Genomic DNA, 26629 nt, shown 5'->3' on the forward strand with positions numbered 1-26629 from the left:
ACATAATATCATTTCTACTTTAGTTCGTGACTCCCACTTACTTTCGTGAAAGAAAAGGAAGCAGAAGTCAAAGAAAAGGAAAGAAATTGAGTCCATAGTCCGGAATCCAGAGTCTAAGGTGCAGGGTCCAGTTGAAGTGGCAATCTATACCTATTTCATAAGATAATCAGCAGGATAAGTTGTAACATGAAGCTTCCCTTTGTAAATGACTATATTACCATGGAAGGGTTCGGTAATGGGAAATACGTAGCACACAATCCAAGCGATAAATACGATAATATCTTGGAAAGGAAGTCGCAGAGGGTACAGACAGTACAAATATTAGATTAGACACTATCATTTTAAATAGGAAATTCTCACCAAGATTACCGTAAAACAAAGAAATGTTGTGGGTTAGGGTTAGTCTCAACATGTTGTGCTCAAAAAACCTGTATTTTGCAACGAATCACCCGCCCTTTCGTGCGACTCGAAACCTTTTGAAACTGTGACGCGTGACCTTTCTTTCTCATTTTATATTATGCTGCTTAAAGAGATAAGCAAAGATTAGCTTCCAGTAGAAAATTCAGTCTGTTCGAATTAAATAAAAAAAAAGAAATTGAAATCGTAGAAATCGCTGAAGCACCAATTCTCAATTCGCACAAAACGTTTATTTAACACAGTTAAAGCCAGCTTCAAATTTCATATTTACGTTTCCTTACTATATATCTATTGTTTTCAAAAGTCAGTTCAAATTAAAACTACATCCATTTGTTCAGATATTCTATAAATGTTTATGTGCCCTGACAGAGATCCTCAGACAAACTATTTGAGCGATCTGTCAACAGTGGCAAGGAAATGGATTTTTGATTCTCGGATGTGAACACTTTCGCGGAATGGGATTAGATCCAACTACACAGTACGATCGTGGTTCCAAAAATTTTGTATTTAGAATGTTAGGTTTGAAACAAAAATCGGTACTCTTTTTTGCCGCTCACGCGCTCCTCCGTGATCTACTGGGAGTTTTAATCGACTTAACGGGATGGCAGCGTCTAGTTCAAGTGTTTTGCAATCTTCATTGATCGTGACCGAAAAACTCAGTGGTTATCGCATTAAGTTAGCCTCAAATTTTACCCTATAACCCGGCTACACGAGCAGAAGTTCACCAAAGGACCATTCAATGATTTTGCCCGGTACGTGTTTGTAATAAACGGAATTCAGGTGTAATGAGCCCACGATGTCTATTTGCTGATCCGTTCAACGGTAAGCACGTAACTGAACCTTCGAAGGAATCGATTAATAAGCTTCATTTGTTTCATTTGTTCAAAAACATTGAAAAACAGAAAGAATTAAGAAACAAGGGTTAGTGGTAACGACAAAGAGGAGTTCTTGGGATAATAGAGGTCCAAATTTGTGTTGTGTTTATTTCTCTCTGTTTAATTTAGTATGATTTCATTAAATGTTGATAGAAAGCGTAAAATTCAAGGAAACGATGAGAAAAACTATCACAGCGTGACTCGAGAACACGATTTTATGTCTTAAATAGCGAGACATCACGCAGAGTGGCTGCTCCTCTAAGCAGAAAAAAGGGCTGTAAATCTTCCGTTGGTCAATGAACTAAACATTCGCAAAAATATTTAGATAAAAAACACAGCCGAAGGAGAACCCATGGGAATGATCCATGTCATGTGACTGAGGAATTCAGTGTTGAAGTTACAAGCGAAAGACTACCACGAGCTTTGAAATCCCTAGAGCCAGTAGAAATGGCGAATGCTTCGTCATCTACAGAATATCGCCGGCTCCAATAAACGGCGTCAGCTAAGGATTTCACCGTTTACCGTTCACCTCTCGAGAACTCTTCTGAACATCGGTAAAATACACACAAAATAATTTTCCTGCCAAGTGACATAAAAATGCCTGTTAAACCTGTTGGAGAGAAAATCCACTCATGTTTTGTTTACATTCTGTCATCCGGTACACATGCAATTGGTTGACCTAAAGGGCGGGAAAGCAGTGTCATAGTACATTAGAGTAGAACACTATCCCGCGACTCTTTTTCCAGCTAACCAACACAGTAGAGCGAATAACAGTCACAATTTTGATGAGCCAATATGTATATAGAAAGAGCTGAAAATGATTACGGGTCTCACACGGCCCTCGCTCCTGCTCAAGAAAATTATTACTCGACGATCAGAAAAGGGAAAGATTTTCTGAATATTACGGCCCTCACGATGAGTAGCAGCAGTCTGTATGGCCCTGCCGACAACAGCAAGTCCAGGGCGGAGGATTTCCGCTTGGAACCGATGTACATCGACGTGCTTGAGAGATCCACTCCCAAGAAGTCTTCACGCAAGATTAAATGCTTTGTTGCATGGATGATAATGTTAACATTGATGTCACTAGCCTCAATGGCGTTCACAGGATTTATCTTTTACAATTCTATTATAAGCAATGGCAAAGCCAGGCCGCATGACGAAAGTTCAAAGACACACACGAACGGTAAGGGACCTTTATGTTTAGATGAAAGGTAAAAAATTATTGGAAAACAATCCATGGAATACTACAAAGAAAATAAGTATATAGATAAATCCTCAACAATGAGCGCGTTCTTTAAGAGGAAACAATGCTTCCATTTTACTGTTCTCTACGTAACACACATAAGACTATTAAGCAACTTCTATTTTTCCACTTTTTCCGCTAAACGTAATTCGCTTTTATCATTATTGCAACGTCATTTACTACAGTTCAACTCTTTATTTCCTACGTTTAATTTCTTAACTCGCTTTGGGGGGCCGGCTTTTCAACAACCATATTTAGAAAAATGAGAAGGAACTGCAAATCCAGTTTCTAGATCAAGATTAAGCTGGTAAGTGAGGCGCGTGATCAGTCACGCAGTGAAGAATTTGGTGAGATGATTGAAATTCAAATGGAAATATTACCCGAACAATTTTTCTTTCCATAAAGGATACTCAATTCCGATGAATTTTTTTGTACGGCAGATTTCCTTTTTTTAATCTTGCAAGCAGGAAATAGGTAAAATTCAGAGGTTCTTTTTTTTACCAGGCTGAAACACTGATTTAGTTATTTTTACTGTGGTATGTCTAATACAGCGGGAGATATCCTGTGAAGGAGCATCGCCAAAATAACCTCACACTGAAATTATTAAACAAACTATCGGCTCACTTTGTGAATCATCCTTTTTTTCCAAAGAATGTTGCAAGGATGCTTCAGCCTTAATGTATTGTTATCGACTAAAAGATGCTTACAACTGAGACGCGTAAAATCATGTGACTACACTAAGTACAAATTGGTAATATGACCTTCTCAAGCTCAAAACACAAAAATTAAGGATTACATATATTAATCTCGGTGCATGGTTTGATAATAAGTTGTCAATGTCAACGCACGTTAATAAAATTTGTAATTCCGCGTTTTATCACCTACATAATATTAGGAGGATTAAGAATTATTTATCTCGCGATTCGTTATTAACGCTTATTCATGCTTTTATCACTAGTCGTTTAGACTATTGTAATGGACTTTTGTATGGCCTTCCTAAGTCGCAAATAGCCAAATTGCAACGTGTGCAGAATGCTGCGGCTAGACTTGTACTGAGTTTAAGTAAGTATTCGCATATTTCTCCTGCGCTTTGTCAACTTCATTGGTTACCAGTACAACATCGTGTTCATTTTAAGATCATAATTTTAACATTTAAAGCTATTCATGGATGGGCGCCTAGGTATATCATTGAACTAATTAACATCAAGCCTAGGTCTGTATATAATCTTAGATCTAATCAAAGTTTATTACTTGACCCTCCTAAGGGGAAAATGCTTGCCACGTTGGGAGACAGATCATTCTCTGCTGCTGTCCCGTACTTATGGAATGCTCTGCCAGCTGAATTACGTGATATTCAATCATTTTCCATTTTTAAATGTAAGCTGAAAGCTTATTTATTTCGTGCGGCTTTCTCAAAGTACTCTGTCTGACAATTACTTTTATTAGTATTACTAATTAAGTTCCTTATTAAGATTCTTATTCCTAATTAAGATCCTTATTATGGATATTCCATATTATTTTTATTTTTAACATACATTGTTGATATTAATGTACATGTAATTAGTTTTATAAATTTAAATTTACTGTAGTATTCTAAGTTGTTAAGCGCTGTTGATCGTTGAATGAAAATAGCGCTCTAGAAGTTATTAAATTAAATTAAATTGATAAGAAGTCAAGTATAAGTTTGTTATCGAATAACAACGGAATGAAGTTGGCCATTTTGTTCAGTTCGGCTTTGTATTACCTCATTTACTCAAACCTGATGATTTCTGCTTTTCTCATTGTTAGAATTATTTTCAAATTCAAATACAGTCCTTCTCAGTATTTTTCTTTTGTCTTTTCGTGCTCGGTTGTTCCCAATACAAGGCTATAATTGCATTCTTCAATTGAAAAGAGGATAAGATCAGATAAATTACGAACCTGAAAGTTAGGACTAAGACTGTCACTTTTGAGGGCAAAGGAAATCTTGCAGTAAAAATCCGTGATACCGGCTTCATAGCTACATAGTTTGGCCTCCTTTCAGCCATTTTACTCTCAACCAGTTCTTGATCCTCCACTTATTTCTCAATGGTTAGAAGTCGAAGGCTACTTAGTCAAATGATCTATAATCTGACGAAAACAGAAAGAGCGTCAACACCTCTTTGCTGTCCTGAAAATTTACAGGAGCAAAGATAAAATCCGGATTAAAATGATAAATCACGGATTAAGGTATCTGTCGGATCCACTGTAGGCAATTTATCAGGTTGGTTATCTTGAACTCAAATGGTCTACATTAAGAGAGAAATGTAACAGAAAACCCAGTCGTGTAATAGCTTTTAATCATGTGATCTAACGTGCATTATTTTTTGGCGGGAAAAACCCAAACATTCAGACAAACGCAATTCGGCGAAGCTGAAGGACAAGTTTTAGAACATGCTTAGTGTTGCTTCAAGGCGAGTCACTGAAATAAGTCGTGGCCTTTGCACCGGAAATTATCTAATCGTATATGTTATTGTACTCTCATTCAACGAAAGATTGAATTGTTTGAAAGGCTGAGGCTCATTAAGGTCATTTTATTGGGAGGGGAGTGAATAGAAAATGGAATGCGCAGGAGGAAAATGAAACGAAGTATTTCTTGCGTAGCACGCGCTAGACATGGCGGTATTCTGGCTGACGTCAAATTACAGATGTCTGAGGTCTTCTGGAGTAGCTAACCTTCATCCCTGAGGTGTTTTATGTCACTTAAATCATTAGCGAACATGAGGTACAACGGCCTGTACGATGATACATGGCAATATTTCATAATCAAGAATCATGTTTAATTACTTAATTTTTTTTTTGGTCAAAGACCAGTATTGGCTGATGATATTTATGAGGTGTTTTATGTCACAGATCATTAGCAAACAGGAGGTACAACGGCCTGTACGATGATACATGGCAATATTTGATAATCAAGAATGATGTTTAATTACTCAAGGGTTTTTTTTCCGTGAAAGACCAGTATTGGCTGATTATATTTATTTGGCAATAATCAATAAGCCTCAAGAAGTTTTTTTTTCCTTTGGTACGACTACTCAGCCAATGACCAGAGCAAGCGCACCTTAATTACATTCATTAGCCAAAAACTAATTCGCGTTGGGTTAGGCTAAGAAGCGATGAATATCCCCTATTTCAGAACATATAAGCTAAATATCTAGCGAACCGATAAATCAATATTTTCCTTTGCTTTTGTTCACTTTGTTTCTTTGTTTTTGTTTTTGTTTTTTGTTTTGTTTTGTTTTGTTTTTTTTGCTTGTCAGTTTTGTTTTGTTTTGGTTTCTTTTGCCATACGCCGGCACATGTGCGGAAAAACAAACTCATTCCTAGCAAGTGACCATTGCTTTGCGATGAATTATCTCGACAGTTTAGAGATGTTTTTTTTATTTTCCCATTGAATATGAAGTTGGAAAGATGAAATAGCAGCCACTTACATCTGACACGCCATTTTTTGGTAACTGCCGTTGTACATCGAAATGACTTTCTCCCTGGTAACCTTGGCGAGCATAAAAGCCAATCTGTTGCTTTTTAGATACGTATCATGATGAATAGTACCTTCACGGCTTCTTAGATAACGCCTCTTTCAACAATACATCACAATCAGTGATACTCGGTATAACCACACTGGGAAGTTTTGAATGTGGTTCAACTAACATCGTTTTTGCTGGTTTTTTTTTTGTTTGTTTGTTTGTTTGTTTTGTTTTGTTTTGTTTTTTTCTATCTTTTCTTTACCATAATTTATTATCATGAGACCATGAACGCTCTCCAATCACCCTTCTCCGTCCCTCTACACCGTTAACTCTTTGAGCATACAAGTGGTAAATGGCGTAATCTAGTGTCATCAAATATTTGTGCATATATCTGCATATGCTTGCAGGTGAAACGTTTCCGGCCGGAGTTAAACCCTCAAGAAGTCCACTACAAGATGAAGTCATGGACAAAATCAGTCTACTGTCTCGAAATGTGACGTTTCTACTAAAGAAGCTGGTAAGAGAGATGCTTCCGGTTTGCCAAATCATTTCCTATGGCCAACCAGTGTGTATGTTTAGGATTTAAGGCAGAATTTATGCAACAAAAGTAGCAGCACTCAGATCAATCTAACATATGTAGATGTACGAGCTTATTATCAATTACAGTTTCCTGTGATGTGAATGGTCTAGACAAAATCAAACAAGCAGATGCGGCCGAGAGAGGATTGGAAAGTTGCTTTTGTTTGCTAGCTTTTTCGTGGCAGCCATGTTGTTATGCGAAGGGGAAGACAGAGCAGAATTCAAAATTTCAAAAAAGACGTAATTGACTTAATTATTTCTGTATTACTGCATTGCAAATCTAATTTTCGACAGGCGCCCTCTAGCTTTTTTCCTACAAGGGCAGTCTTGATCACGGCGAGATATCCACACAAAAAACTATCAAGTTCTAAACATTCCTGGTGAGATATCTATAAGACACCTTGTGGAAGATAGCGCGATGAAATAACACGTTTACTTCAATCTCATCTCCAATTTCCACGCAATGTTAAATGAAATATATTGTACAAGAAGCAGTTCTGCTTCAGCCGACAGTTGTTTATTTGCTTGATTTTTTAAGGGCGCGGTTCTGACGGTTTTCCCGTCAGCCTTCAAAATCCCTTAAAATCGATTACATGCCGAAGAAAACACAAAATTTAATATGACTATACACAGCAAAAATTTAATTTTTTTTCTTTTAAACAAAAAATGGTATCATCTCTTGTGCTCTTCAGAATTCTATTTGTTCCTATCGCGTTTATCATTTTCTGCGTAACATTAACTAAACGCAAGGCAGCCATTTTGAAATTTAGCGACCCTGTCATAATCACCTCGTGGGAGGCGATTATAGCGAGATATGACGCAATTCTCGATCCATCAGAGTGCGTGCATCTCTATAATCCCGGAACAATTCTACTGAAAACGCACAAAAGATTACGTGGGCCATATATTATTGACAATTAATTATCAAACTCGCTTTGGAAATTATAAAATAGAATTCCTCTAGAGGTAAAGTCTGACATAAGTGCTAACAAGAGATTGTAAACTAAGAGAACTTGTCTCCGTCACCTATGATAATTTTATTGAGGTCTATGTTAAATTTCCAGCCATGCTGGGAGGTTATTCATATGATGTGTTCTCTTAGTGGTACCTTTTATGCTTTTAAAGTTGAGTTGAGATAACCCGGGTTAGTGTGAAATCTGATTTCAGATCTGAAAGCTTTAAAAGCAAATTCGTTAAATATTTTTCTGACTACAATTTGATGATTGGTTGCTCTAAAACGAGTGAGAAACTTGGTCGAAATCCTTTTGAACATAAATTAAACAACGCCAGATTAAAATTCAACCCTGAGTTAGCGCTAATCAGCCTTCGAATAACTGGGCCTTACATTACGCTATGTGCTTTCAGGAAACCATCAGCAAAATACCGGGACCGATAGGCCCACAAGGATCCACTGGACCTCAAGGTCCTCGAGGCTTCAATGGCACTAATGGTAGGAACGGAGCACGTGGTGTACCCGGGTCACCTGGACTTCCGGGAAAACCAGGATCCAATGGAACTCGGGGTTTTAACGGAACAAGAGGTCCACAAGGCTCCCCAGGTGTTTCAGGTTTGCCAGGTCCAAGGGGGGATGGAAACCTCAGCTCTTGTGTTCATAAGATGAAAGAGGTAAATGGGTCGCCTGGAAACCACTCTATTTATGACGTGGACGCAAGGGACGTAGTGGTAAGTAACGCTGACGGAAATCTAAGGTCAAACTTGATTGAAAAGTAAAGCGTTCATAATTTTAAACAATATGAGGACCCACAACAGTATAAACATTAACATTTATATTATATTATATTAAGGAATGAATCAAGAAATCGACAAGGACAATACCGAAAATGTTTACATAATGAGCGTTTGGGAATGCTTAGACTCCCCCCTTTACACATTTCTGACACTTTCAAAGACAAAAGCAAAAGACAACATTAAACAAAACGGATCTATACAGAATAGTTTATTCATTGGTTTTTTCATTTCCTCGTTTATATATTTATTTATCTCTATTCACTTACTTATTTATCTCATTATTACGAAGACGATGGCGCTGGCGACACGATAACGACGATCACACCAACAAAAGCATTAATGGACCTTATAATGATGATGATTGTACTTTTTATAAATAATATGTTGATGTGTTTGTCTTTTTCTAGGGGAAGAAAATTATCAGTGCCGTTTGTTCATCAAACGATGCCCTCAACTATGTTCTTTCAAGCAATGAGATAACCGAAGGATACTTTTACCAATGCAGATGCACAGGATCACGAAACACTGGTGTGACAATAATGACATGCCGAATTGATTACTGGATATGTGACCTTTGATGTTTTACCATATACGTAATTATTAGCTGGACAAAATAATGACTTGAAATACGCTTTTTTTTCTTCTAAAAATTTGCTTCATCTCGGATCAGGTAATAATAATTTAAGACTGCTTTGTTTCACAAGTCAAAATACATGACATGCATGCACAAAGATGCTGGTTAGTAGAAGTATTTCTTTTCTGAACGAAGCCCAAACCTATAGGTAGATTCAATGATCATTGATTGCATCTTGTTGACTAAAGAAATCATTTTCCTGAGCTAAGAGGATGGGACTTTTTTCAACAAAATATCGGTAAACTTCACTTTTTTTAAGAGTGTTAGAACGTTTCTTTCGCGTCTTTCGAAAATCGCTCACAGACTTAACTTATTTTGATAAACGAAAGTTTTCTCTTTGAGAGAGTTTGTCTAAAGGACATGTTTATGACCAATGCGTCCTAACTTCACTGGACGCAATTAAAGGGCCTAAACAAGAAAATCCTTAACAGTTCAGCACGAGCAATGTTATCACTTAAGGTATTTCAAACCGTCAGTTCGACAAAATAACAATTTGATTATTGTACAAATATTGGTTTTAAAATTACAAGTAGCATGTTAAGAATAATTATGTTAGGTAGGTAGTGTTATTACACTTCAAAATCACAGCTGTATATAAAAAAAAGAAAATTTTTTTGTTAGCACTATATCGCGGGAAAAATTGGATTCTCCAATCCCTTCACATAGCATGAGAGTGGACATGAAAAAAAAATGTTTGCTGTTTTTACAGCAGGTTAATATTTGTATATAAAACATATTTGTTCAGCTTACAACCGGTTGCGAAAGGCAATTGAATTACTGATATTTGCTCCCCTGCGTACTTTGTAAATTAAAATGCCAGGTTGCCTTCTTCGATTAGAACTTTTGATACAGTCGACTCTGTAGTATAACCGACCTCTAAAATTCTTTAGGCACTTACACGTATAACCTAAATAAGCAACTGGATTCTCTGAGATACGAACATCTATAGATTTGCAATTAGATTAGAACTCTGAATTACATGTATTTGAAAATTGCACATCTAAATTTGGTTAATGAAACCAAATGGGTTAAGGATTTATTTATCGAATAATTTTATAATCATGCTTTAGTGCACTATGAAAATTAATGTAAATAAAGTATAGATCTGTTCTTAGGAGTTTTTAAAACTGTCAATCGTGCATTTTGCTAAATGTAAATATTCATTTCTTAAGAAGTAATTATTAAAAAGAGATACAATTTCGTTTGACTTTGATCGCACTTCCTGTTGTAACGTATCTGTTTTTAAGTTTTCAAATGCACCCGCAATCAAAAACTTGAGGCTAGGTGGTCTACCTGCTCCTATGGTCTCCGGTATCCACGTTCCTCCCTCAAACAACAACATCTTTGATTGCATTTTTTTTTTCCTTACGCTTGTGTGCTTCGATTACCGTAAAGAGAACTCTACAAATGAACGAACCAATAATAGGTTGAGGCAAATTAAAGTATAGGTTTGAATATAAAATAAGACCAATCAGTAGGGAAAAGGTGAATTGGGATAAATTGACATTGAAGCTTTCTGATAGACAGACTTGTTGTAAAGAGGTCAGCGAATTTGCGTAGGTTGCAATTCAAAACTTAGCTAAGCGTAAATAATTAAGTATCTACGCCCGCTGCTAACTTGAGCACGTAGGTTATTTCAGGGATATCGCGTGATAAGATTATCAGGAAGAAGCAGCGGTATTATTCGTGTTGAGAAAATAAACAACGCAAAAACCACTAGAAAGGACGACATCACAGATCAGATTTAATTTCGCGCACAATCACAAAAGAAACCTCTTCCCAGTCTAAAAAGTACATGAAATGAGGACTACGGAAAGGAGAAAAGAATAAGATATGAAAGTTTCTTATGCTAAACTTTAAGCGCATTCTGTGAACTTATTTTGTTATCAATGCTTGCGTCCTTGATTGACTGTTTGGCACATTTTTATTTTATTTTATTTTTATATTATTTTATAATTTTTTTAATACCGCTACATACCAAGAGTTCTATTATATGAAGTTCACTCTCTCACAAAAGATCGAGATTCTGATTTTCGAAGAGATAAAGTTTAGCAGACTTGAGCAAATTACAGTATAAAAAAGGTCGGAAGGCTCCTTTTTAACTCATTGTACACGGTATGACTTACCATGGTATGACGTAGTCATACGATGAGGTTTAGGACTAATTTATGCATTAAACGTATTTTTCCCTCCCTCCCGTACAAGGTTTGATTTTGTCCATCAGCTCATTATTAATCTATCGTCTTCTGTATATTTATTTTCATATATACAGAGGGTAGGACAGAGGCGGAAAGTTTTGCCTGAGCACATGAAGGTCAACTTAATTATCAAAATGGCGTCTGTTAATGTGCGGACGCCAAAATTATCAAATTGGTTTTCCTTCCTTTCGCTCCATCCTTGATCAAAATACACCCCTGCAGACCTCACAAATGAAGAGTAAATGTGCAGAAGAATAATCAAGTTGAAAGAAAAGGGCGTCAAAGTCTTAAAAGGGACGATGACACAGTCCCAACTATAGATAGCTGTTCGATCAGATACATCAGTTCGTTTTTACGACGAGGAATCGATCACGCATATCATGAATGCAGTACACAGGATGAACGTTTTACCATCTGGGAGAAAAGGTAAGCCTTCCTCCTTATATTTTGATGCATTTTGCACAAATTTGCAGAACACATAATTTGAAAATAAATGCACAACTATGGTTGGAAGTGGTATGTTCATCTTTTTTAAGTTACGATTGCAACAAATAATGGGAACCAAAGAGCCATTCGGGGGAATAAGTTTGATAACTGTTGGAGATCTTTTCCAACTAAGACTAGTTTATGATAAGTGGATTTTTGAAAATTGTCAATCTGGCTATAGTGCTTTAGCAACTAACATTTGGAGAGAATATTTCACCCTCTTCGAATTGACAGAAATAATGAGACAAATAGATGACAAACAATTTGCAGGACTACTTAATCGTTTGAGGGAGGGAAAACACTCTGAAGACGATAAATCCATTTTGAAACAAAGACTTTTGAATTTAACACCTGAAAATGAAAATTATCTTGTGAACATAACACATTTATTTACTCTAAATGCATCAGTAGTTGCTCACAGCAATGCCCTATACACTCTCTCTAAAACTGATAGAGCTCAGATTAAGGCTGTGGACTTTATAATTGGGAATACTTCTGATGATCTGAATAGACTAATGAAAGACAGGATCCCAGATGATCTGACAAAAACAGTGGGCTTATATTCACATGCAATTATTATACGGCTGTGTCTCCACGCCGGGTCAGCTGTCGGCAATTTTTGGTCACGCTATGTCACCAGAGATGGCGATATGGCCGTTGTCATAAGTTATGGCCCTGGAAACTAGTTTGGAATGGTATATCTTATGCTCGCGTTGCTGTTTGGGAAAGCGCGGGATGAATTGAAAGCATTATCCTGCAAAACTACGAAGAGCAAGCTTTATTTTGATACCAAATTCAACGGCAAAAGTTAAATATGTGAATTTTCCTTCGTCTTCGCTTTTGTCTTATCATGGAGCCATGAGGAACTACTCTAAAAATGGCAAACTTCAGCTTCAAAAGGCTTTTTCGTTCTTCTGAACATAACATCAAGTGTTGCAAAAATGGAAACTACAAACCTTCGGTTGGAAACGTATGTTTTTCGTTTTGGGGATTTCGTTTTACTTTTTCAGAAATATTGCTTTATTGTGAGTGGTTTGTGTCAGACTTGTGCACGAACAGACCGGTACTGAAATGATCAAGACTTACTTTTCGAACCTTCAACACCAGTGATATGCCTCTCCGGCAAAAGTAATATAACCACTTTGCTGTTGGGCAATACAACAAGGCAAGGAAAAGCTTGCAGGAGGAGTTCGCCAGAGAGAAAGCCACTGCCTTTCTCAGCTTTCGAAAGAGGTGAAAACACTCCAGCGAATAGCTCAGAGACTGGATAATAAGGAAAACACGGGGCCGAAATTAAGAATGACGGCCTTCTGTTGAAATAAAAATTAATACCACTAGAATCCGTTCTCGCTACTGTATGATTCCCTAACTTATTATAAAGGTAGTCTTTGAAATCCGTCGTTGATTATTTAGTCTATATGTTTCACTGTTTAGTCCCTTATCAGCTCTTTATTAAAACACATTGGCCTCACTTTGTAACACTATCCAATAAGAAATTCTTCCAAGACAATCATAATACGAATAGTGGTGCAGGTGAGGAGAACTCAGGTTTTGATCTAGTAAACACTGTTTCGTGCTTATTTTTGTTGTTGAAGCCCAAGCAAACCCAAATTACCAAATTTAAAAGGAAAATGCACAGTACTGCATGCAATTTAAGATTTGTAATATAATTAGCATATATCTACATGCATAAACACAGAATCTTTTAGCTCTGCAAGTTTTGACAGTAATGTTTTTGAGACATTTTATTAACAGATTAAAGTTGTAAAATGTGGAGACTTTTAAGCTTAGGAAATATTTTCAGAAAAAAGGACTGACTGAGAGTCAACAAAAAGAAGTTCACACCCCAGAAGGAGAAATAAAGATATGTTGTTATGTCATGTTTGTTTGAAAATAATAATTATAGGCGGGAACAAGAGAAGTCAGGGTATTCTTTATGATACTGGATAATTCTAATATGCAATCTTGAATATGTATATTGCAAGGATACTTTCTGGATTACAGTATTAGATGTGGCTATTGTCTCAAGTGTACAACACCATTCTATCTGAGAATTCAGAATTGAAAGCTATGAAAAAATAACAAGGCATATTCAGTCGTCTCATTTTTGTAAATAGTGACTCATGTGTGTCCACCAACTGACACTGTCCCTACTAAGACACTACAGCATAGATGTAAAGGAACATTTGAAGCTGCCATGAAGATTCATGGAGAAACAATTTCCAATAAAAGACCTGCACTTGATGGTCTCTTCCACATCATATCTAAAAAGTGCAAAACCAGTGTTCTAGGTGATTATATTTTATCTAACAGCAAGGTTACAAATTATATCATCAAGCAATGTAAAAAAGAACAGTTGGCAGAATTTGAATGTTCAAAAGATAATGTATTGCGTAGCATAGCTACTTACTATACATCTGGGGTAATGGGTAATGGGGGGGGGGGGGGGGGATTAGACAGCTATCAAGTTTATTGTCAAACTGCCCTATACCAAAACTTCTTACTTACAATTCTCTTGTAAATGAAATTAAGAGGATTGATTTGGGAAAGGTCTATTCCATTTAAAGAAGAAGAATTCTCTACAGACATTGATGATGAGAATATTAATGGGTGCTTTAGAGACTTAAGAGGGTATTTGCCACGACTAGGAAAATTTAATTTGAACATGCAGGGGAAACGCAAAGGTGCATTAAAATGGTTTAGAGAAACAGAGGGTAGGTTTCTCGTTGCATTTGGGGGGGGGGATGGATGCCCTTTTGGTAAAAATGAATCTGATTGTTCATTCCTTATCAGCTTTCTTAATGTTGGAAAGAGAGCGGCATCGAGTAGTGACAATTTTTTAGTCTTTGGGGGTAGTGTAGAGGAGACCTCCCTTGTTGTGAAAAGGTACATAAACTTTGTATGTAAACAAATTAGGGATCTAGAGGGATGTGTATTTGAAATTAATGGTTTACATGTGTCATTTAATTTTGAAGAGCTTCCTAATGACATGAAAATGTTAGCAATGCTTGGTGGAGAGCTTAGTAATTCTGCTACATTCTTTTCAACTTTTGCAAATGTAAGTACAAAAGACTATACTGATTTAGGGGGGACATTTGGCTCCAGTCGTTCATGTAAATGGAAGCCGTGGCAGTATGCCAATAGACTTAAAGATGCTAAGGCTGTAAGGCCTCACTGGAGGGAAAACCTTTGTCAACAAAAAACGAGAGGTCTAAGGTTACTGATTTTATAGCTCGTCAAAAGAGCCGTCAAGAATATATTCCTTTGGTGGGTAAATTAATTGATAAAGCTCATGTAGAGCCTCTTCACCTCAAAAATAATGCTTGGGGGTATTTTTTCAAAGTGCTGTAGAAGGAGGCAGTGGGTAAGTCCTACATACCATCAACATGCAAAACATTTGCAGAGGTTCCAAAGGATACCTCTTCGGAGAGACTGGTCACTACACTTAAATGTGAAGTGAAGGCTGGTCGCCTAGCTAAAAAGGCCTGTAAATGGTTTGACGAAACACAGGGTGAGCAAGGGGATTTGCAGTATCGCTTTACAGGAAAAGAGTCACAGTTGTTTTGTCACAACTCTGCAAGGTTGCTGACATTTTTGAGGCAGGACAATGACAGTCCAAAACAAAGACAGAATTTGCTTTCCCTAGCTTATATTGGTGTAAGATTGAGGGATTTGTGCTCAATCATCAATCGATTTGAAGTGGAAGATACTCATCTTGAGCAACTTCAGCAATTAGCAAAAGAGTACTATCATGCCAATGCACTACTGTTACCCACCTAAGTAAATCCCACTATCTGGACTATTGGCCATGTTGTGCCTGCTCATGCCAGGCAGGTCCATGATGAATATGGACAACTTAGGTCTTTTAACCATAACAATGGAGTGCAGAGAAGCCAAACATATAGCTTTACAGAAGTTAAGTGCAAACACGACATACCAACATCGATGAGCTGAAATTTTCAGGCATGAATTTATTATGTTGGTTTGGTTACCTGAATAGCATCATGAACCTTGTTCTTACACTCCTAGTAAAAATGTTTACATTCCTCAAAGAGTTTTTAATGACAGTAACAACTGCTACTGTGGACTACATAAAGCTGATCCCACCGATAAGAGCTGCTGTTTATGTAGTGATCACCTCATGATACTGTTTCACAAAAGTGTGAAAGAAGGAAAAATTGCTGCAGGATTATCCTAGTTTCAGAGAGTGTTAGTACAATCAAACAAAGGTGAAGTCAGGTACATGAACTGATAAATGAAGTCACCAAAAGAGTGCTTTTAGAGCATGCAGTTATTGTAATTAACTGTTGTTTCCTTTTTTAATTTACTGAAAACTCAGCATTTTAATCAGTAAATCAGTTGTATAACAAATGAAGGGAAATAAATTAATTTGTAATATTTTGCCGTGATTTAATGCAAGACACAAATGACCTTTGTAAAGCACTGATCATATCTTACAAAAGGGGTAAATCTCTAAAAGACATGCCTGTAAGAGAAAAACTATAATTTGAAGGCTTAGATATCGTGACACAATCACAAAAACCACACTGGAAGTCTGTGCAGGCCTGTTTTTGACTTCCTTTTAACTTTACAGTAAGACACTTGTGATTGCTTAAAGGAAAATGATAAATATAACAGTGCTGTTGCTATGAAAACAGTGAACACATACATGTAATTATAAAAGACTGAAAAGTTTTGTGTACAGTGATCAATTCAACCCCTAGTTGAAAGGCTGCACAAAACTAATTTTGTTAAGGTTTACAGTCTCTATCTTCTATGTGAATGGTATTCTATCAGAAAAATAGCCATTAAAAGTTTATAGTTTCACTGTCAATGATAGCATAACAATACAGTAACATAGCTATTGCCCTACAAAGTGGATGTCTCAGAAATAACAGATTCCTGGTGCCTTCAGTTACTGTGTGTTATTAGTATATTAAAATATGACTGATATTAGAAAGCAGTGGTGAATTTGTGTCACTATATTCTATCACAAAATGTTAACAGTACATGACTCCTTCAGCCAAGTTGCAAGTTCCCAGTTTATTTTGCACTATATTCAAATTAATACAGTATAAGATGACATATACAACTAGGTGAAGAAAATAATGACAAGTAGATAACATGCAGGTTTGTATGTGTGTGCAGAGTGACCAGAGTAGCCACAGCTGTCATGTTAGTCACTGTCCCTAAAGTAGAGTAATAGACTTAAAACTTCTCCAAGAAGAAGTAAAGAAACTTGTATCAGCTTGCTCCAGGTGCTCTATAACATATTTAGTTTTTAACTGGGGAAACAGGGATTACATAAGTGCTATAACAGGTCCAATTGACTGAACACCAAATACATCAGCTACAAGTTAATTGTATCAAAACACTTAAAAATAGTTTGTATATTTCACAATTAAATCAAAAAGAGAAGGTAATTTGATGCCTTATATTTGTTATTACCCATGAAAACTGTATCCAAACTCATTCCAACAGCCACAATTACAAGCGAGAGTTACCTGCTTTCGCTTGCGATTATAGGCTAGTACAAAAGGCCTCTCCCTGCTTACAAGCACCTCTGCGTTAAAGCCTTTACGTTTCCCCAAATGGTTTTTTTAGCTTTCTGACAACTTCACTCCTAGGGAAGCCAGAAAACTTCGAAAAATCACGGAGGAGACGATTTCTTTGGCAGTATCTTATTGTACTTTCCTCCACTGAAACTCCAAATGTTGAAGGTGCCCCTTGCACAGACTTCATCATTATATCAAATACCTCTTGAGGGAGGTCACGCTTTACCTCTATGGTCCAGGGATTTGAAGCCTTTGGGTTTGCGGACATTCGCCTCCCTATCCTATTTAGCCACATCAGAACCTCTGATGAGATCATGGGCCAGGCTGGGATGGAAGACATAAGAGCTCTACATCTTCGTGTAGACATTCGTTAATGACTGACAAACTGCCTCCTTAAAATCCGAAAAATACGGAATGGAAGGCCGTAGAACATTAGATTCACTTATCGACCTCTCCAAAACATCCGCGAAACTAACTTCCAAGCCTTCACCTTCCACGATTTCTACACTTTCCATAGAAACTTGTTCAATAATATTTGCTCAGGGGAAAAGCATTCTCTCCCAGCCGCCATCTTGTTTTGGGAATGTCCGCTGAGTTGACCGTGGTAATGGGGACTTTTTCGAGACAGCTGACCCGGCGTGCTCACAAGGACTGGGAACTACCGAATTCACGAATTTGATTGGCTGAAATCAATATTGAAGCGGTCTAGATTTTCCCATCTGGACCGGCAGCCAGACTGCTCTAGAAAAAAAAAAAGTTACAAAGAATATAAGAAATTGGCATACAAGACACAGCCATATAATAAACATCTTATTAACCGAGCTAGGTCAGTCTGCATCATGGGAGAATCTTGACTTCGGTCGCTGGTACAGACCTCATTGCGTGCGGTCTGTACTGGCGACCTCGGTCAAGATTCTCCAGTACAGACCTCCCACTCGGTTATTAAGAACTGAGTATAAGTAGCAACTGAGGCAAAATATGACTTGATGTTACTACAGCAGCCCCATAGTAAGGACATGAGAATTTGTGGCGAGCGGTTACACCCCTTTTTTTGTGAACTCGTGCTAGTTGCCGCCATGTTGTTGTTATGACATGTTAGTCAGATCCATGTAATCCTTCGCCCATCCGTGTATTTTAAGGCGACTAAGTTGCTATCTCAAGAAGAGTTGTTATAGTTCTAAGCCAGATCCCAGGATTAAAATTTCTCGTTTTCTTGCGAATAACAACGAAACTTCTTGGGATGTGAGTTGACTTTCGAGGGCAGCCACACTTGACAACTAATGTTCTAATGTTAATGTGACCGACGGACTAACGAAACGGGTGCAGAAATTCCACAAGACCAAGTATTATTTAGGTATCATTTCCACATTTTGATATAGGCAGAAAGCAGCACAGAGAATATGCTCCTTTGTACAACACACACATAAATAAAAACTGGACACCAGTTTTAGAAGTTAGAAAACAATTCCAGATCAATAAAAAAGCAAAGTACAAATTCTTCAGCATCAATTTCCACTTAGACCTGCTGCTGCCAAAACTGTTCATTGTTGTCAAAGTGATACACTAAATGAAGCAGTTGTTGATTTTCCAACATCCACAAGGGAGCATATGCATTATGTTGGCTTGAGCAGAGTAAGAAACAGTTCTTCACTGCATGTTCTCAATTTGAATGAGAAAAAAATAAAGGTCAGTGACAAAGGGAAAAATGAAATGAGTACACGGAGAACAGAAGCAAGTCTCAAGCCTTCAGCAACCTTGCAGATTATCGATATACTCTAAACAGAGTTTATATCATATAGAGGTTCAGTTTTGTGGAATTACCTGCCAATCGAGTGCCGTAACGCGTATAGTGTCAAAAGCTTCTCAAAGGATAATTAAAAAGCTTCCTTTGGTCAGGGACATTGACTTATCTAATTTATTCTATAAACGATACCTCCTACCAAAAGGAAGTATTGTTAGGTATATGATTTTATTAGTTAGGTAATATACTATCAATTATTAATATAAACATTATCTTATTTTTATACGTAAGTCTTATTTTATACTATATTACAATCATTGTTTATGTATCTTTTTATTTTATACACGACCCCACAAGCTTCAGTTCTTATCGTGTCTAAATAAAGGTTTTACTTACTTACTTACAGAAATAATCTTGTTTCATAATCTTAGATCTCTCCACTTACATATACAAGATGTGTGGGCCGATGACAACATTAAAAAAGCTCATGTTAATATTTTTTTTGAAACACAACTTTGCATGTCAGATAGAGATGACACATATGTGCTAACTGGATTTACTCTTTACAGAAATGACTTCAATCTTTCCAACATAAGAACATCCTATGGAACTGCTGTGTACATCGACAATGATCTTAATTGTACTGAAATTCCATACAGGGTCAATGTTAATAATGTAGAAATTACAGTAATAGTTCTTGGCCATCCAGTTCCAGATTTCCACATTGCAGGTATATACCACTCAAAACTTGTTAAAATTCTACAGTTGATAGAAGCCCTTACTCATCTTCAGACCTCAGTATTGATGGAATCTACAATTCCTACTTTGCTGCTTGGAGATTTCAATATTAACCTGATGTAGGATACTGAACAAAAAGCTCTCAAAGCATTTCTAATGGTGAACAGAGGATACACACAGTTGATCAACCAGTACACTACTGACTACCATACACAGATAGATCACATTTATACAAATGTGCCTCACCTTGTACAATCTGCAGGTACACGAGAGACTTATTACAGTGGCCATAAGCCAATCTTTATGTCGCTGACAGCTTTGTAAATTATGTGACATTTTGTGCCCACCTTCATATTAAAAGTAATAATTCCACCAACCTGTAAAGTTACTAGTCAATAATATATGCATATGTCCTAAATTGCAAGAAATTATCTCTGGAAAATTTATTACTAATAGACAATTGATGACAGTAAACAAAATAATCATCAAGGGAATATTGTCCAATGTAACAGCAAGTTCTCAAAACTAACATAGAGGAAATTATGTGTGGAAGAAGAATAAACATTCAGAACTTGAGACTGAAACAGTTAATTAAAAAAATATTGTTAAATCAATGACAATCAAAGCCTGTTCCTATGCACCCTGAGAGCATCATGGAAAGTGTTCGTATTGACATGGTGTGTATATTAAATGGATCATGCAAATGAGTCAGGTTTAAGTGCTTTACACCTTGTCAACATTGCAAATAAGTGGAATTGCACAATACAGTCAATCTCAAAGCTTATAAATAATGCATCCGTTGCATCTTAATATTCTTTTTAACAATAGTTTTTACTTTTAATACATTGAATAATGTAGAGCATGCAATTGGTATGCTTTCAGTAATATTTTAAAGGTTAATTTACCTTGTATGGCAAATTGTAATCAAGTCGCACAAGAAAAAAGTAGTTGTTGTCTATATGAACAGGTCCCTGTTTCAAGAGGGTTAAATTAAGAGGAAATGATCCTCAGGGACTGAATCAGTTGTGCATAACAGCATGCTCTTTGTATTGTCTGTAAGACTAGATTTGAATGTACCAATACATGTACATGTAACACTAACTTAAAGATTTAATTCTCCTGATTGCCTTCATGATGCTAACCAAGAAAAAGTCATTATCAAACAGCATGCGTTTTAAGTTTTAACTCTGTATAATTATTATATTTCTTCATATTAGTCATGTTTCCTCTCCGGGATGTTAAATAACCCATGATTTTAAATAATGGACAATACCGAAAGTTAAGTGATCAGCCTTCTTTGACCCACATACTGTACAGGATGTGTAAACTGTACACATCATGTACAGTATGCATCATAGGTTTCACATTCAATGGAATCCTGCTTTACAGGCAATATCTTAATATGGACACCTGTTTTTATGGACAGTTTCATTTGTCCTGGTGACACATATTTTCCCTTACATCATCCTGCTTAATACAAACAGTCTTTCATCCCCCTTAAATGATTTTCATATTTACCAATTTTCACTGTTTTATCCTTTGAAAATAAAAAAAATAATAAAAAAAAGCATGTTGATCTCAACATTAATTTTGCTCAAAAAACATCAGGTGCTCATTGACAGACCTCACATTGTACGTGTAGTGTGTAGTTAGAAAATTTCAATGCATTTGCAAAAATAATATTGCCATAATTATTCCGTGACTCGAGTTGCACATTTTTATAATTTTCACGGGATTGACCACCAGGTATCTACGCATACAATGTACTTGCCTTCAGTGGTCATCGACCATTTCCAGTACATAAATTCATTCAAAGCTGTGAGATGCCAAATGTCAAAGATGGATAACCAAGACTGTCAAAATACTATGACCATCAAACATACACTCAATTCAATAGGACAAGCTGACTTCTTCACTGGGGAGCAGGAATGGCACAATGGTGAGAGCACTCACCTCCCACTACTGTGGCCCGGGTTCGATTCTTGGCCTTAGCGTAACACGTGGGTTTAGTTTGTTGTTGGTTCTCGTCCTTGCACCAAGGGGTTTTCTCCGGGTCCTTCAGTTTTCCTCCCTCCACAAAAACCAACATTCCAAATTCCAATTTGATCTGGTAACAGTGGACAAGAAGAGCCACCCAGTGGAATGTCCATTGCTAAATTATTTATTTGTTTATTTATCTATTCACTACACTCTACCACATGGCTAGTTGAGATTGAAGCTCATTTGATATATTCATTTATTGTATGTCAAATCTACCACCACTGAACGTTGTATTTATTTAACAACACAATATGTAACTGTGCATTGTAGCCAGAGGCGTACGGGAAATTTTTTGCCGGGGGGGGGGGGGGGGGCGGTGAACCATTTGCCCAAAAAATTCTCGCAAGTTGCCCAAATTTCCGTACATATAAAAAAAACTTTAAAGAAATTAGCTGTCTCTGCCATTTCGACGGCCAAATATGTCAATCATACGATCCATGTCTTTCTCGACTGCAGAGTTGGCATATTCCCATTCAGTGTTAATAAGTGCGATGTTACTAACACGTTGTTGCCCCATGCTGCTGCGGAGGTAAGTTTTCAATCTGCGCAATCCACTGAATGATCGTTCTGCAGAACATGATGAAGCATGTATCACTGCAAGGATATGTACAACACTAGAAATCTCTGGGAACATATCAAATAGATAATTCTCGTCCATTGTCTGCAACATTTCTGAAACAGTCATGTGGCCTAATCCATGTACACGACGAAAACTCGCGTACATCTTTTGTTCGGCTTTCGGAATCTCCCCGTCGATTTTGAAAAATTTTGCAACTCAGGAGAAGCTTTCTTTATCTGGTGTTTCACTCTAACAGATATTTCCCGAATCACAGAGTATTTCCTGGTCATTTCTGCTAAACCTGAGTTCAAGCTCGGACAGCACCTTATCGATGGACACATAGTAAGTGTTTATACGATGGTGCGATTCCGGTGTCTGCGTTTGGCGTTTGATATCGGCACACTACTACTGTTGCTCAGGAATACTTTCAGTACACACAGTCCAAAGACAAACTCCAAGTCGCAAATGGCGTTCAATAAGCCTCTGCTCTCAGAGTAGGTTTTTGGTTCTTTATCTGAAGACAGTGTGAGCAGGGCTTTTACAATCCGCTCCATTTGCCCGTGTACGGCCTTTGCGGCTTCCCACTGGCATGACCATCGCGTTGTACTTATTGCCTTCAGCGTCAGTTTTAGATCCTCACCTTGTACTTCTGTGTCACTAAACAAGGCGTGTCGTTTGGGACTCGCTTCTAAAAAGTTGTACAGGGCCTGGATAGTTCCCAGAGCGTTTCGCAGTGGTTCAATCTGTGTCATAGTATCCTGAAGGGCGAGGTTGAGCACATGTCCATAACAGTGGACGTAGATACCGAGCGGGGAGCACTCCTCCATTCTTGTTGAGAGTCCCTTGTGTACGCCGTTCATATTAGCCGCCCCTTCAAATGCTTTACCAACAATGTTCTTGAGATACAATGAATATATGAAGTTCATATATTTTGAACTGCGGTATTAGATACGTATGATGCACGATCCTCGCAGTAGATAGCACTATTTATGCAATAGCGAAAATCAGACCTGAAAAAAATCAGGCCTGTACGGGATTCGAACCACTGACCTTTGCGATACTAGTGCAACGCTCTACCAATTGAGCTAACAAGCCAACTGGGAGCAGGCCGTTAAGTTGATTCGTAATAAACCCGTGAAAGTGATAAATGAGATACAATGAATATATGAAGTTCATATATTTTGAACTGCGGTATTAGATACGTATGATGCACGATCCTCGCAGTAGATAGCGCTATTTATGCAATAGCGAAAATCAGATCTGAAAAAAATCAGGCCTGTACGGGATTCGAACCACTGACCTCTGCGATACTAGTGCAGCGCTCTACCAATTGAGCTAACAAGCCAACTGGGAGCAGGCCGTTAAGTTGGCCGTTAAGCAGGCCGTTAAGTTGACCTTTAAGGTCAGTGGTTCGAATCCCGTACAGGCCTGATTTTTTTCAGGTCTGATTTTCACTATTGCATAAATAGCGCTATCTACTGCGAGGATCGTGCATCATACGTATCTAATACCGCAGTTCAAAATATATGAACTTCATATATTCATTGTATCTCATTTATCACTTTCACGGGTTTATTACGAATCAACTTAACGGCCTGCTCCCAGTTGGCTTGTTAGCTCAATTGGTAGAGCGCTGCACTAGTATCGCAGAGGTCAGTGGTTCGAATCCCGTACAGGCCTGATTTTTTTCAGGTCTAATTTTCGCTATTGCATAAATAGCGCTATCTACTGCGAGGATCGTGCATCATACGTAATGTTCTTGAGATCAAGATTGAGTTCAGTGATAGCAGATTTCACCAGTTCATAGAGTACTTCGCCTTCGGATGATTTTGTGGAGTAGAAACCAATGAATGCTTCTTTCCCCTCTCCATTCAGTGCGAAACTAAGGCAAAGTGAAACTTGTTCTGTTCTCCTAATGTCTGATGTTTCGTCCAAGATGATACCATACTGGTTCGCATATTGTTTGTGAGACGCTCTCGAGTGAGGTCGGTGATAATTTGTAGCAGTTCGTTTTGTATCACGGGAGATGTCCACTGTGCATGCTTCTGAAGCTGGCTTTCAAGTTTATCCTTCAGCCAAGCTATGTCCTTGCACCGCAAGTGAATTAATTCCAGAAAATTACCTCTATTTACATCACTGCTATTACTCAAACTATCACGTTGTTCATCGTGGCCCCGTTGGGCGATGTTCTGTTGGGCCGTGAACATGAGACATTCAATGATAACTTTCAAGTAGTCGCGATTTTCCTTCACATATTGTTTATGTGATTCCTGAAGTTTACTCAGTATTGAAAAAACGGTATTTTTCTTTTTATTTGCTCTGCTATCAATCCATTTCGCCATGGCCGTTTGATGGTTCTCACTGTTGTGGTGTTTAGTGAGACGCTCTATATTCTTCCAATTGTCAAACGTGAAATCGTGGGCATTTGAGCATTTCTGGCATGGGTAGCAGCACGTTGTATTTGTTTCACAGTTGCAGCTCAGCCATGGATAACGTTTGTTCCAGGCTGGATTGAAATCTCTAGAAAAAGATTCACTGCCGAATTTTTTTTGGTCATAGCACCTCAAGATAGGTTGCTGAGGGCCCTCGTCCATATCACAGGACTTTTGGCAAGTACCACTATACACATTTGTATCCAAGGAAGAATTGTGCGCACCATCTACGATATCTGACTTATCTAGGGCACCATTTATCCATGATAACTGACTTCCGTGACTTTTCCAGAACACTGTTATCTATGACAACTGAAATGGACATATCCCGATCAGCACTATGCACGATTTCAGAGTTAGCACCATTGTCTACGATTTCTGTCGTATCCGGAGCACTAGCACCATTGTCCACTATTATGTAGTTTTCCATAGCTATTATCTCTGACTTATCCGAATTACCTTTAACCATGATTACTGACTCACCTGTTACACCGACATCCATAAATTCTGACCGAGCCGGAGCACGCCGAACACCATTATTCACTTGAATCATCTCGATTTCTGACTTATCTGGAGCAGTATCTAATGAATCCACTATATCTGTGCTGTTGTCATTCTGAAGATCTGAGCCAACGTCTTCGGCGTCGATTTTACTGTATTTAAGCATATTTATTGTTTCATCGCCGCCGGTGAAACCTAGTTGCGATTGATTTGGCGCACGAGAAACAGTAAATTCAACTCTCTTGCCTATATGCTTGGCTCTTGCATGAGCGTCTTGGTACTCAGCAACGATTTCTTTTTTACATTCGGAACAGGTAACGCGATGGCGATAGGCCCATTTACGTTTTTTTGGGGCTGGATTCGACATGTCTAATATGGCATAAGGCGAGTTTTACACCAAAAAAAACTTATTTAAGGTGCGTATTTTATTCCACTGTCGCGTAAATTTTTGAAAAACTACGGGCGTGAAATTCGCTGGTTTGACGCCATAAAGGACTTCGTAAAGCCAGTTAAATTCACACGAGATAGTGTTTGCCGAGCGCGTGACTCAGATCTTCTGAGAATCTCCAGAGGATAATCTACAATATGATTCTAGAAAGTTATGCCGAAATTGACTCTAATTAATTCACGACTGGAAATTCCCCACACTAACTAGTGCAGTGCAGCATAGACTGCACAGTGCCCAACAACAACAAAATTACAAATATGTATATCAACATATGATCCCCTTCAAAAATAACCAGAAATTGATTACGCGCCAGGCAACCACTGTCTCGTGTGAATTTAACTGGCTTTTACAACGTAGGCTCGAATACCAGCCGCTGTTCGGGAAAATGAGCCCGCACTCATCCCCCCGAAGGGGAAGATCAAAGACCGGACCCGGGAGACGGTGGAAATCGAGCCTATTTACAACGCCGACTTCAGGTTGAAACAGAAAATATCTTTTCGAAAAAAAATAGACACATGCAAGCTTCTTTAAAAACCAGTTTTGCCCAGATTTCTCGTGCTGCCCAAAAAATCTGAGTTGCCCAAAACTTGGGAGGGGGGGGGGAGAACTGCAGCCCTCCGGCCCGTACACCTATGATTGTAGCACCATAAACTTTATCACACCTATAAGTGAAGGATGCAGTCTTTAATCCTGTCAGTGTTGGTGAGTAAGCAGAACATGTGTGATGCATTTGCGTACAGATAAAGGCACATATTAAATTTTCTGGGACTTAAATCAACATTCTAATGCTGAGTCAACATACATACATCTGGACATTGATAAACTTGGATACTTAACGGTAGGTTGGAAAATATGGAATGCCGGAATTTAGAACCGGAACCGGAACCGGAATACCCTGAATTCCCGGAATGACCAAAAATAATAAATTTTAAAAAATTAAAGTACATTA

At 37.8% G+C, this 26629-nt stretch overlaps 2 protein-coding genes and 2 pseudogenes across 2 annotated transcripts; 2 read left to right on the plus strand and 2 right to left on the minus strand.

Moving 5' to 3' along the window:
* Positions 1-1425: 1425 nt before the first annotated feature.
* On the plus strand, positions 1426-10189 carry LOC111340694 (uncharacterized). Its single transcript, XM_022947581.2, has 4 exons — positions 1426-2475; positions 6428-6537; positions 7965-8282; positions 8756-10189. Exons 1-4 carry the CDS (start codon positions 2088-2090, stop codon positions 8924-8926), a joined length of 987 nt encoding a protein of 328 aa, XP_022803316.2. The 5' UTR covers positions 1426-2087; the 3' UTR covers positions 8927-10189.
* Positions 10190-11683: 1494 nt separating this feature from the next.
* LOC148728410 (uncharacterized) lies at positions 11684-20067 on the plus strand (annotated as a pseudogene).
* On the minus strand, positions 16691-17792 carry LOC148728411 (uncharacterized; annotated as a pseudogene).
* A 2582-nt stretch (positions 20068-22649) lies between the features above and the next one.
* Positions 22650-24641, minus strand: LOC148728412 (zinc finger MYM-type protein 1-like). Its single transcript, XM_088724959.1, has 2 exons — positions 24243-24641; positions 22650-23195 (listed from the first exon to the last, which is right to left on the minus strand). The coding sequence occupies exons 1-2, from the start codon at positions 24639-24641 to the stop codon at positions 22650-22652; spliced, it is 945 nt and encodes a 314-aa protein (XP_088581085.1).
* Between the last annotated feature and the right edge of the window lie 1988 nt (positions 24642-26629).

The sequence above is a fragment of the Stylophora pistillata genome, chromosome 6 (genome assembly GCF_964205215.1).
Source record: "Stylophora pistillata chromosome 6, jaStyPist1.2, whole genome shotgun sequence".
NCBI lineage: Eukaryota > Metazoa > Cnidaria > Anthozoa > Scleractinia > Pocilloporidae > Stylophora > Stylophora pistillata.

What these genes read in the sequence shown, in the direction of transcription:
- LOC111340694 (XM_022947581.2), top strand. Translation starts at nt 2,088, where the DNA reads ATGTATATAGAAAGAGCTGAAAATGATTACGGGTCTCACACGGCCCTC. An exon ending in TTCAAAGACACACACGAACG is followed by an intron (nt 2,476 to 6,427) that starts GTAAGGGACCTT and finishes ATATGCTTGCAG; the next exon opens with GTGAAACGTTTCCGGCCGGA. An exon ending in TGGACGCAAGGGACGTAGTG is followed by an intron (nt 8,283 to 8,755) that starts GTAAGTAACGCT and finishes GTCTTTTTCTAG; the next exon opens with GGGAAGAAAATTATCAGTGC.
- LOC148728412 (XM_088724959.1), bottom strand. Translation starts at nt 24,641, where the DNA reads ATGGCGAAATGGATTGATAGCAGAGCAAATAAAAAGAAAAATACCGTT. An exon ending in ACAATATGCGAACCAGTATG is followed by an intron (nt 23,196 to 24,242) that starts GTATCATCTTGG and finishes TTGTATCTCAAG; the next exon opens with AACATTGTTGGTAAAGCATT.